At 44.1% G+C, this 12,682-nt stretch overlaps 1 protein-coding gene across 2 annotated transcripts in view; it reads left to right on the forward strand.

Moving 5' to 3' along the window:
- Positions 1-10,310, forward strand: part of SNUPN (snurportin 1) — a 33,851-nt gene extending 23,541 nt beyond the window's left edge. For both annotated transcript variants that reach the window (XM_044283369.1, XM_044283368.1), the window contains 5 exons: positions 3,964-4,060; positions 4,803-4,900; positions 5,570-5,647; positions 7,120-7,200; positions 9,366-10,310. In XM_044283369.1, the coding sequence (XP_044139304.1) occupies positions 3,964-4,060; positions 4,803-4,900; positions 5,570-5,647; positions 7,120-7,200; positions 9,366-9,620 (609 nt within the window). In that variant the 3' untranslated portion in view covers positions 9,621-10,310. The remainder of the gene's footprint in view (positions 1-3,963; positions 4,061-4,802; positions 4,901-5,569; positions 5,648-7,119; positions 7,201-9,365) is intronic.
- Positions 10,311-12,682: the final 2,372 nt, after the last annotated feature.

A 12,682-nucleotide genomic window follows, 5' to 3' on the forward strand; every position in this document is an offset into this window, starting at 1 on the left:
CCTGCCCTGGGATTATGGTCCCTTAAGTTATTGGGTCTTAAGGCACTTGGGACGGAGCCCTCTGTCCCTGGATTGCATCATTTGCCTTACTTGCTTGGATGAAGCACATGGTGAGAACAATAGATAGCGGCCATTTTAACTCGCAGACACTATTCTGACTTTTCAACACGGTGCTATCTTGCCTGTATTTGGTGCACAGAGACATCATTCAGTAGTTTGAAACTACCAAACAGGACACATTTATTAGTGACTATTTTCTGTATAACTTGTATATTTTCAGTGTAACTGTATCTTCCAAACTACTGAACAGATGTGGGTGAATTTTGGATATGTGGTTCACCCATATCCCCCGGTTCCGAGGATATATTGGTTATGGGGTTATTGCATGTTTTGGGGTTCCTGTGATATGTTTTATAAAACTGTATTTCTCTGCCTTTGATAATTATATTCGCCAGTGTGTTCAATAATCATCACCGGCACAGGGGAGGATTTTGTGTGGGTGTGTTTCTGTTGTCCCATTGTGTGTTTAAATGGTTATGTCTGTCCTGTTGTCTCCACATGTGTATTGGCGATCTCCCTTTTGTCCTGAGAGACAATTGGATTGCCCTTGGTTGTCTCCGGGACAGAGAGGAGGAAACCATGATGCATTGTGGGGATGTGTTGTATCTGTCCTGTATTTGCAAGAACTGTAATAACCAGGCTGGGTGTGCCAGCACGTCAGACCACTGCTGGACCCTCAACACGGAGCCTTGTCTCATTATTGGGGGGGATTCCCTGTATGCTGTTAGAGACTGATTGCCAGGAGTGTAAGCTGACTGTATGCTTTTCCTGTTCGTCTGCTGGCAGCTATTCGCGAGGTTCCAGTTTGGAGTACTATTTTGTATCCAGTTTGGGAGTTTGGTGTTCTGCAGTAGCTGTGCCTGTCTCTCAGAAAGGGGCATATCGCCTAAACTGATTTTAACCCCTTGTCTGCTAAAACGGTCCATTACAAGAACCAAATCCCAATCTCCCGGGTTAAAATTCCGAAGCCGAGCCTGGCAATTATAGACTCTACTCTGGGCTCGCTGAGCTGCCTCCATATGTTCCTTAACCAGCGGCCTCACTGTCTCAATACGCTCTTGCATCCGAGTGACATACTTAATCACATTTTTATGCAGTGAGGGTTGTTGTTCCCACGCCTCTTTGGCTATGTCCAACAGACCACGCGCTAGGGCTGCGCATCTTCACTCGTCTCACGATTCGATGCGATTACGATTATCAAGTCCACGATTCGATTCGATTCGATTTGGCGATGCATCAAGATTATTACCCAAGTCCCCTTGTTTTTCAATTTTACATCAAAAAATTAATTCAATCAGTCAGAAATTGCACAAAAATATTTATTTGTATCTATTGTCAGGCGGATCCGTCTGACAAATGCATTGAAATACCGGATCTGTCTCTCCGGTGTCATCTGGAAAAACGGATCCGGTGTTTATTTTTTTCACAGATTTAAAGGTCTGCGCAGATCGGAAGAACGGATCCGTCAATGCAGCAATTTTAATGCCGGATCTGGCACTAATACATTTCAATATAAGTTTAAAGCTGGATCCGGCAAGTGTTCAGGATTTTTGGCCGGAGAGAAAACTGCTGCATGCTGCGGTATTCTCTCCGGTCAAAAAACGTAAGAGGGACTGAACTGATGCCTCCTGAACGGATTGCTCTCCATTCAGAATGCATTAGGATAAAACTGGTCAGTTCTTTTCCGGTATTGAGCTCCTAGGACGGAACTCAGCGCCGGAAAAGAAAAACGCAAGTGTGAAAGAACCTGAGAGACCATCAGTATTAGGCTAGTTTCACACTAGCGTTCGTCGGTCCGTTCGTGAGCTCCGTTTGAAGGGGCTCACGAGCGGACCCGAACGCCTCCGTCCAGCCCTGATGCAGTCTGAATGGAGCGGATCCGCTCAGACTGCATCAGTCTGGCGGCGTTCAGCCTCCGCTCCGCTCGCCTCCGCACGGACAGGCGGACAGCTGAACGCTGCTTGCAGCGTTCGGGTGTCCGCCTGGCCGTGCGGAGGCGAGCGGATCCGTCCAGACTTACAATGTAAGTCAATGGGAACGGATCCGCTTGAAGATGTCACCATATGGCTCAATCTTCAAGCGGATCCGTCCCCCATTGACTTTACATTGAAAGTCTGGACGGATCCGCTCAGGCATCTTGCGCACTTAGAAAATTTTCTAAGTTATTAATGCAGACGGAACCGTACTGAACGGAGCCTCCGTCTGCATTAATATGATCGGATCCGTTCAGAACGGATCCGATCAAGCGCTAGTGTGAAAGTAGCCTTAGTCCTGGAGGTTTCAGGTTGATAGATCCTGTGTATCCACAATCACCATCCTCTCAGTAGGGACTGATACACGTGTGAAGGGGCTCTGATGGTGCAGGATCAGTAACTGTCAGTAAATCTGACACCCCAGCAGTTTCAGATCCCTGCCCTTAGCTGAGAGTTGTCAGTGTGGATCACCTCCTGCTGGGAGCAATCTCCTGAATAGTGTGAGATAAATGTAGACATTCCCAGACTGGCCACTAGGGGCCGCTGTTTGACCGCCTTTCATAGACCCGGAACCTAAAGTTCCGTCCACTGTAGACGGAGGGGAAGAATAAGAAGATACACAACCGGAAAAATAAAGAAGAAACATGGCGCGGGCGGCAAAGGTATGAGAAGCGGCAATATGAGCTGTGTAGGTGGCAGGCGGTAGGTGTATATGCTGTGTAGGTGGCAGGCGCTTTGGAGGTAGATAACTCACCTCGCCGCCAGCCACCGCACGTCCGCACTGCCGCCTGCTTCTGAGTGTCTGACTGGGAGCCGGAGATGCGCGGAAACCACGCCTCCGGCTCCTCCTCACTCAGTCAGATCCGGCTCACTCAATGTTGTGGCCACCCCCTCTGACACGTCAGCGGGAGGCGGGAAAGAAGGCGCCCAAAAACTTTTTTCCGACTCGGCTGCACGGCGGACGCGTCGCTAACGTCATTAACATGCATCGATTATTTAAAGCAACCGCATCGATGCAGAATCGCCGGGGGTCGAATCGCGATGCATCGCTGCATCGATTATATTCGACAGCCCTACCACGCGCATGTCGGTCATACAGAACTTTCGAAGGGCGAGAACCCAGTAGAGGCCTTCATGCCAGCCTCACTGCGTGTGCCCACTCCAAGCCACCAATTGTGGGAATTTGCTCTGGTAGACAGGTTAGCGGACACAGCATAGAGGCAAGGAACCATGTTGTAAATCAGACTTCAGTGTTTTATTCACACTCAGCAGAACATAACAGTCTTGGTGCTTGTTCATACACAGCAAAACAAAAGTGTTCACCTGGAATCCTAGGTGTCAGTTCACACCCGGCTGAATGCTCAGCCACAAAAGTTCACTGGCAGTCTTCCAGGCGGCCTGCTTGCTTGTTTGCAGTCTTCAGCCTTCAGCACAGAGGCTCCACAGCTTCACTGTCAGATGGAGATAAAATCCACACCACCTGATATTGCTGACTGCTTTTTAAGCCTGCAAAGACCCGGCCTGGAACGTGGGGAGTAGCCACCCACCCAGCACTTTGGCTACTCCCAGTAATAGCCGTCTCGCATCATCTTTACAGCCATAATAAACGGCTGAAGTGTCAGACTGCAATCTGCAATACTGACACTTAAGAAAAACCGGCTCTTACCTCACCGAGGCCAGGAACCTCGGTGACATATACCGACCATCAATGACGGCCCCTTGTTCCTTCCTACAGGCCCAAAATGTTGGACTGTCACTGATCACACATTGATGGCATATACTTGGGTTCTGCTATCTATATTTAGGCCCATAAAATCTGTACATAACACTTTTTTTTTTGTTTTTTGTTTTTTTCTTCTTCGAAGTAGCAGATATTTTTCTATGTAAGATGGTACGATATTTACATTTTCCTTTTAAACTCTTAAATTAGGGTTCAACGGCAGCTTATACTAAAAGTGGGTATTGCGTGAACAGGTTTCCATCACTACTACCTGGGGGAAACCGACAAAATAGTGCCACTGGTAAAGGTAAGTACAGTTATTATGGTGTTTTGTAATAAGTGTTTTTAATTAGTTTGCTTCATTCCGACAGTTCTGCTCTTAAAATATGTTTGATCCAGCAAAATATTATTTTAAAATATACAGTATATGCCTCTAGGCACTTGAATGGGACTGAGCTGCATCAAGGCCACGTACCAGATGAACCTGACATCACTGGCCTAGGAAAAAGCCACAGCACGGCCTGGAGTCAGACCCCTGCCGAACAGATATTGATGGTCTATTCTGAGGATAGTCGGGCCATCAATATCAAATTCTCAGATAACCCCTTTAAAAATGTTACTTTAGCGTAACCAGTTTGATATTTTCATTTCAAGGGATAATGACATAAGAACTGTTTGTATCCCTACTGAACTTGCATTTGGGGCAGTTTTTCTAGAAATAGTAATGTCAATGAGTAAATCATCTGAGATTCCTATTATCCAAATCACTTTCCCATTATCTGAAGCGTGCTTGATCCCTGTACAGACTGCTGGTACAGTATAATTATGGGAGGCAGACTGTAGTATGTTGTAAGAGTTGTCAGCTATCATCTATGAAGAAACAGCAAACCAATGATTTCCTTCTCTCTGTTCTTTTACAATACAACATTGTATCAGGGAATTGTTCAGGACATAACTTCTAATAAAGGTAATCCCTAAAATATGCAGGAAAGCATTATTAATATAATGGCAGATGATGGGTTAATTACCTTTTGTCTTATCTGTTGCAGACTACACTATTCTAGACTGTATTTACAATGAGGAATCCCGAACATATTATGTGTTGGATGTCATGTGTTGGAGAGGACACCCGGTGTATGACTGCCAGGTAAGTGTCTATAAGGGTCCATTCACACGTCCGTAACGTGTTTCGCGGATCCGCAAAAAAAGGACACGGCAATGTGCGAACCGCACATCGCCGGCACTAATAGAATATGCAATTGCGGAAAAGAACAAGACATGTTCTCTTTTTTTTTTTAGGGAACGGAAATGAATAGGTCCGCAATTCCGTTCCGCAAAATGCGGAATGAAATTGCGGATGTGTGATTTGGGTCTAAGCCATGAATATGATTCAGAAATTGGTGCAGAAGAGTTTTCTATATGAAGGAGACAAATCACTGAATGGGTGTAATATGTTAATTTTCAAAAACATTTTTTCAATATTTTGGACTCAAATGGACATTTATTATATTATGAGATATGAAGAAAGTAAATAATGATTTAAATAGGCCTCCATTCAACTGCTAAAGGTGCATATAACACCTTAGCTACTTTTCCTGCCTCCCCCATACACAGGGAAGATGGGCATAAACTGCTGGCAGACACTTGGCTGTGGCTTATCTCCCATAAGAACAAAAATATTAAATCAGTGACTAAAATCTAAAATGTGTAAGGAAAATTTGCAGCATCTATAATATTATACAGTTTTGTAAGGGAATTATTAGTTTGCTGAGTGTTCTTCCACTTGCTCTGTGTTAAAAATTGTTCTTCTTCACAGACTGACTTTCGCTTTTACTGGCTTCAATCAAAATTGCAGGAGGAAGATGGGCTGTGTAATATTTCCAAGATCAATCCAGTAAGTAGCACACATTGATAATGGGATTAGTGAGAAAATGCTCATTAGAGCAGAGATCCCCAAACAATGGCTAGGAGCTGCTTGTGCCTTGCCGTAGTAGCCCTGATTTTATGACTGGCAGTATGTTATTCTCTCTTCTGACATTAATTGCAGAAAGAGAGGATTATGCATCATACAAAAATGTCTCCTCATGGCAATGTGTCCATGATTGTACAAAAGTGCAGATAGCATGTTCATCACATAAAGTAGTTTTACACCACAATTTAAGATGACATCACCTCCTCACTCTTCCTATGACCATGATGTAAATAGGAACATTTTTAATGCTGAAAAAATAAAGATTTTCTTTTTCTTTGCATCACCATATTCTGACCCCCATAACTTTTTTTATTTTTATGTCTATGGGGCTGTGTGAGGGCTCATTTTTTGCGGGGCGATCTGTACTTTTCATTGATACAATTTTGTGGTGTGTATGACTTGTGTGTATACATGTATTTTCGCATGCGTCGATGCCCTTGATGTTGTGTTTTTTTTGTTACTTGTATATGTATTTTTTTATTTATTTTTTGGCGGAAGGGGGGGGTGATTTGCTGTTTAAAACAGCAGGCATCCAGCGGCTATGGTGCCCTCTGCACTCGTGAGCAGGTGGCAATTTTTTTAAGTACCTGACTATTGATGTAAATTTACATGAGGTGGTCAGGAAGAGGTTAAAGGGGTTATCCAAGATTTAAAATGCCCCGAAACCACCCCCCCTCTCCCATATGCCCAGGCTGCCTCTCCCTGTCGCGCGGATGAAAACATCAGGTGTCGGGGGAGCAGCTAATGCCCGGCTGCAATGGAAATGAGCCTCCCTAGCTTCACCCATGATGCTAGGGAGACACTCAACCTTGTTGCTGCCTTCCCCCCAGCGATGGGAGTATGCGGCGGCTGTGCCAGCATCAGAAACAATGTTGGTGCAGGGAGCGAGGTTAGTACTACCTCTATGAGGTATGAGTGGGCATTATAGACCTTGGATATACCCCTTTAATTGGCTGAATTATTGCTTGTGCATGATGCCAGCTGAATGAAGAGTACGGAGTCCTATGAATATCCTTATTTGTTTAGTACTCAAAGTCCAAAGTGAAATTGCTGGACATTTGACTGTTTATCATCTTTTTTTGAGTGGGTGTACTGTGGTGAGAGATTCATTCTCACGCATGCGCTGTGGGTTGTAACCATGCTAGGATCACACGCAGAATGTATGGCATGTGATCCCAGAAGTGCCAGGAGCATATAATTGGAACATGAGAGCAGCGCTGGTCTGGTAATTAACTTTTAATAAGTACAGATGAAAAAGTTGTTAGTCTAATCAAGGGAGTGGACATGAAATAAAAAAACGATAACCCCTTTAATTTAGTGTAATAGGACTTGAAGAGTTACAGTGCTGTTGGAAAATCAATATATGTTTAAATGCCTGTTATTTTTTTATGCAGTTCAAGTTTGTTGGTCTACAGAATTTCCCCTGCTCTCTGGAATCCATTCAATGTGTTCTCACACAAACCTATCCCTACCAGGTATGGTATGCATATATTTCTTTATATGTTAATATATTTGAATAGGGTTCTCCAGGATTTTTACATTGATGGCCTATCCTCAGAATAGGTCATCAATATCAGATCGGCGGGGAGGAGACTCCTGACACCCCCACCGATCAGCTGTTTATTGAGACTGCATCACTCGTACAAGCACTGCCTTTTCTTCTTTGTTTACCTGCTCGCCGTTGGAACTGCACAGGTGAGCAGGTGTAATTACATCTACACCACCCCATTCACTTCAATGGGATGGCTCCAGTCTATTAACTTAAACATGAAGGAGCTGTCCCATAGAAGTGAATAGGGATGGAGCCGTTGTAATTACACCTGCTCACCGGTGCAGTTGCAATGGCGAGCAGGTAAACAAGCAGGAAGAACGGTGAAAAAAACGGGGCCCCTTTGTTGGTGTACTCCCCAGGAAGGACTTCTGGACTAGATGAGTTTAGTGCAAAATAAACACCGACAGAGGACCAAGGCTGCCACCCAGTTACATAAAAAAAAAAAAATATATATAATTTTATTTTTTAATATATTGTGGGGATTCACTCTGGTAGGCAGGTTAGCAGACGCAGTATAGAGGCACCAGGACCAGGTTGTAAATCGCTCTTTAGTGTTTATTCACACTTATAACATAACAGTCACTTTTCAGGCTTGGTGCTTGTTCACACACAGAAAAACAAAATAAAGTTCACCTGGTATCCTGGGTGTCAGTTCACACCCGGCTGAATGCTCAGTCTCAGAAAGTCCACTTGCAGGCTTTAAGGGGGCCTGCTCGCCTGACACATGGTCTTTAGACCTCAGCGCATAGATCTCCACAGCTCCACTGTCAGAGGGAGGTAATCCACACCACCTGACAGTGCTGGCTGTTTTTGATAAGCCTGCCAAGACCCGGCCTGGAACGTGGGAAGTAGTCACCCACCCAGCACTTTGACTACTCCCAGTAAGAGCCATCCCGAATCAGCTATTTACAGCCATACTAAATAGCAAAGTGTCAATCAGCATTAGCTGCCGCTGACACATGAAAATACCGGCTCTTACTTCACCGAGGCCAGGAACCTCGGTGACACATACCTACCATCAATGACGACCCCTTGTACCTTCCTACAATATATATATTACGCAACACGTAAAGTTATGCATGATACTTGCCACTACTGACCACATTACATTAATAGTGCTGTACATGGGGCACTGCCTCTACTGTTTTTGTTTTTATTACATGAGCAGGTAAACAATGAAGAGAAGGCGGCACTTGTATGAGCATTGCGGTCTCTTCAAACAGCTGATCAGTAGGCTGCTGGGAGTAAGACCCCCGCCGATCTGATATTGATGACCTATCCTGGGGATAGGTCATCAATATAAAAATAGTGGACCACCCTTTTGATATCAGATTGATGGAGGTTTGACTGCCGGCTCCCCTACCGATTAACTGATTTGCAGTAGGTGTGGCACTGGAACTACACAGCTCTGTCCAAGAGCTATACCCCGCCGATCTGATATTGGTGACCTATCCTAAAGGCCCTATTACACCTTAACATAATCGTTCAGATTATCGCTAATAGGCATTCATATAAACGTTTGTTAGCAATGATCTGGCATTGTAATGCTCCCACAGATTACCCAATGAATGAGCAAAAGCTTAATCGAAATCTTTTAGCAGGTTTAAAAATCCTTGTTTGTCGACAGCAGATCGTGCAGTGTTATCACGACCTACTGTCGGCAAAAGTGATTCAGTATGGGGCCGAGCGATGGCATTAGCAATACTGAGGAGGAGATCGCTGCATGTAATAGCAGCGGTCTCCTCCGCTAGCGAGCAGGCGATTGTGGGGAAGGAACACTTTATTCGCTACAATCGCCTGCTTCATCATCTGCCGGTGTAATAGGACCCTAAGGATAGGCCTTTTAATATAAAAATCCAAGAGATCCCCCTTGAGTTATCTTTGATAGTCCCCTCACCCTTTTAAGCAAACAACTGTTGTCAGCAGTCAGTAACAAGCATGGCTGAACTAATTAGTCTCATATTTTCATAAAAAAGGGGATCGAATGTAGTCTTATAAGAAACAGGGGGAGATGTGTCTTTCTGATCCTTATGCTGGGAGATTTCTGAATCATCGGTGTATACCTCTGTTTTCTTTCCTCGTTTCTAGGTGGATGGCCTGTTATTTTACCACAAGCATACACACTATACTCCAGGTAGCACTCCACTGGTTGGGTGGCTACGTCCATATATGGCACCTGAAATTTTAGGATTCCCTGCCCCACCCGGACCCCTTTCAGAAAAGCCTGCCTACGCACAAGAGCAAATGCGCCAAATTCTTGAACACAAAAAAGTTGGGAAAGGAGCAGCAGAGGGAGGACGTTATGAATTAGAACATCTGTCTACAATTCCGCCACCTCAATAAGGGTGTATTCACACAACCATATGTATTTTGCAGTCCGCAAAACGCAGATCTGCAAAAAAATATGGCTGATGTCCGTGTTGCCTCCGTTCTTTTTGCAGACCCATTGTAACAATGCCTTGTCTGCAAAATGGACAAGAATAGGACATGCACTATCTTTTTTTGTGGGGCTGTGGAACGAACATATGGATGCGGACTGCAGACATGTGGATCGGATGCGAACCAGAAATACCGTTGTGGGAATGGGGCCCAAGTGTGTGATAGACTGCCGGCACCTACTTTCCAGGAAGCCACATTCATTGTTGCCATTCAAACAATAACACTGAATATTTTTCCCAATCCGTCATATAGTGGATTGCTCTAGACTTTACATGGCATTAAAGAGGTTGTTCAGGTTAATTATACTTTTACCTTAAGTCACCTAAAATAAAAATAATCTTACATCACTCCTTCTCCTGCGCCACTCTCCTCGCTCTGTTTACAGGATGCAGCGGTCACATGCTGTATTCCTGCACGTCGCTGCTGCCTGTAAACAAACACCAGGCGGGGGACCGGCGGTGCAGAGAACGGCCCAGGATAAAGAGGTGAGTGTATAATCATTTTACAGCATACAACCCCTTTAAATTACCATTTAGGAATGTGCAGTATATATTTAGTAAGATATTTCTTTTTAATAAAATGCATTTTCAAGAATTAACTTGTAGATTTTATTTGTCACTTATGTGAGATGTCCAGTAAACACAGCTTAGTGTGGGTCCACACTAGCATTATGGAGTCTGTTATGGCTTTCCGTTATAACAGGGTTATAACGGAACATAACTGAATCCATCGGACGGATCGGTTTTGCTGCCAATAGACTTGCATTATGACTGAATAGTATTGCAAGTATTCCGTTTGCTCTCCGTCCTAATAGAAGTCTATGGGAAAACATAACGGATCCATCTGGTTCCAGTTATGTAAGACGGAAAACAAAGTCCTGTCGACAGGACTTTGTTTTCCGTCTTGCGTAACGGGATCCAGACGGAGCCGTAATGTTTTCCCATAGATTTCTATTAGGACGGAGCAAAACTGAATACCTCTTAAAGGCTTCCGTTTTGCATTCCATCCTATGGATTCCAGTAGAACAGGGTTATAACGGAAAGCCATAACGGACTCCATAACGCTAGTGTGAACCCACCCTTACCTGGATGTTTCTAGCCTTGTCTTCATCATAATCAGTGCACTGGCCTAAAGTGTGCCCTCTTTAAACCATGTAACATGTTAATGTAGGACCAGAGATGGCAGATACGGTATTTTCCACAGCAGACCTTCCTGCATCTCAAAGTTACATAAAGATTTTTATGTAAATTTAATGCCGATTTCAACTTATCGTATGCATTGCAAAGGGTTAAAATCCAACAGAATTTAAAAGATTTTGGCCCCTTTCACACGGGCGAGTTTTCCGTGCGGGTGCGATGCGTGCGGTGAACGTATTGCACCCGCACTGAATCCTGACCCATTCATTTCTATGGGGCTGTGCACATGAGCGGTGATTTTCACGCATCACTTGTGCGTTGAGTGAAAATCGCAGCATGCTCTATATTGTCCGATTTTTCACGCGACGCAGGCCCCATAGAAGTGAATGGGAAGCGTGAAAATCGCATAGCATCCGCAAGCAAGTACGGATGCGGTGCGATTTTCACGCACGGTTGCTAGGAGACGATCGGGATGGAGACCCGATCATTATTATTTTCCCTTATAACATGGTTATAAGGGAAAATAATAGCATTCTGAATACAGAATGCATAGTAAAACAGCGCTAGAGGGGTTAAAAAAAAATAAAAAAAAATTTAACTCACCTTAGTCCACTTGATCGCGAAGCCCGACATCTCCTTGTGTCTCCTCTGCTGAACAGGACCTGGGGTGAGCTGCTGCATTAAATAGAGGTTAAGGACCTTTGATGTCACTCCGGTCATCACATGGTCTTTTACCATGGTGAATCACCATGGTACAAGATCATGTGACGTACCATGTGATGACCAGAGTGACGTCATCAAAGGTCCTTAACCTCTATTTAATGCAGCAGCTCACCCCAGGTCCTGTTCAGCAGAGGAGACACAAGGAGATGCCGGGCTTCGCGATCAAGTGGACTAAGGGGAGTTACATTTTTTATTTTATTTTTTTTTAATTTAACCCCACCGCTGTTTTACTATGCATTCTGTATTCAGAATGTATTATTTTCCCTTATAACATGGTTATAAAGGAAAATAATAGCAATCTTCAGAACATCAATCCCAAGCCCGAACTTCTGTGAAGAAGTTCGGGTTTGGGTACCAAACATGCGCGATTTTTCTCACGCGAGTGCAACGCATGACAATGTTTTTCACTCGCGCGTAAAAATCGCGCATTTTCCCGCAACGCACCTGCCTCTTATCCGGGCAAAAAAACTGACACCCGTGTGAAAGAGGCCTTTAAAGTCCATTCCATGCAGGTTTTTAATTTTTTTATTTTTAAATAGCAGCTCAAATAACGAACAATAAAGTACAATTGGTAGACCTATCTAGAGAGACCAACAGTCCCCAACCATAGACTCCATAAAACTTATGAGGGCACCCCCGTTTCAAGAATACTGCTTTCTCATACATCAGCATAGTATTAACCTTACTACGAAATTCCTCTATCTTTGGGGGACACGATTTAATTCAATGAAGAGCAATAAGCCTCCTGGCTATAAATAATAACATCCCTATTGCAGTCCTACCCGCCTCATCTGCACCAACATTCGCCATATAACCCTGATAAACAGTTGTGATAGTTTCCCACTTTTGTTTAAGAACGATTTCGGTATTGCCACTAAAATGTCCTCCCATTGTTCCTTCGTTAACTCTCCTATATCTTCTTTCCAGGCTTTCATTCTGGATAGTGGGTGTGATTCCAGAAATGTATCTAGAAGCATTTGGTATAGTGTGGATCTTATTCCCCTCTTGTCACCTCCCGAGATCATTAAATGCAAAGTGGCATCTCTCAGGGCCCCAACATGACCAGTTTTAGACATAGAGCTGTATGCGTGCCTTATTTGCAAGTAT

Source organism: Bufo gargarizans, chromosome 2 (genome assembly GCF_014858855.1).
Source record: "Bufo gargarizans isolate SCDJY-AF-19 chromosome 2, ASM1485885v1, whole genome shotgun sequence".
NCBI lineage: Eukaryota > Metazoa > Chordata > Amphibia > Anura > Bufonidae > Bufo > Bufo gargarizans.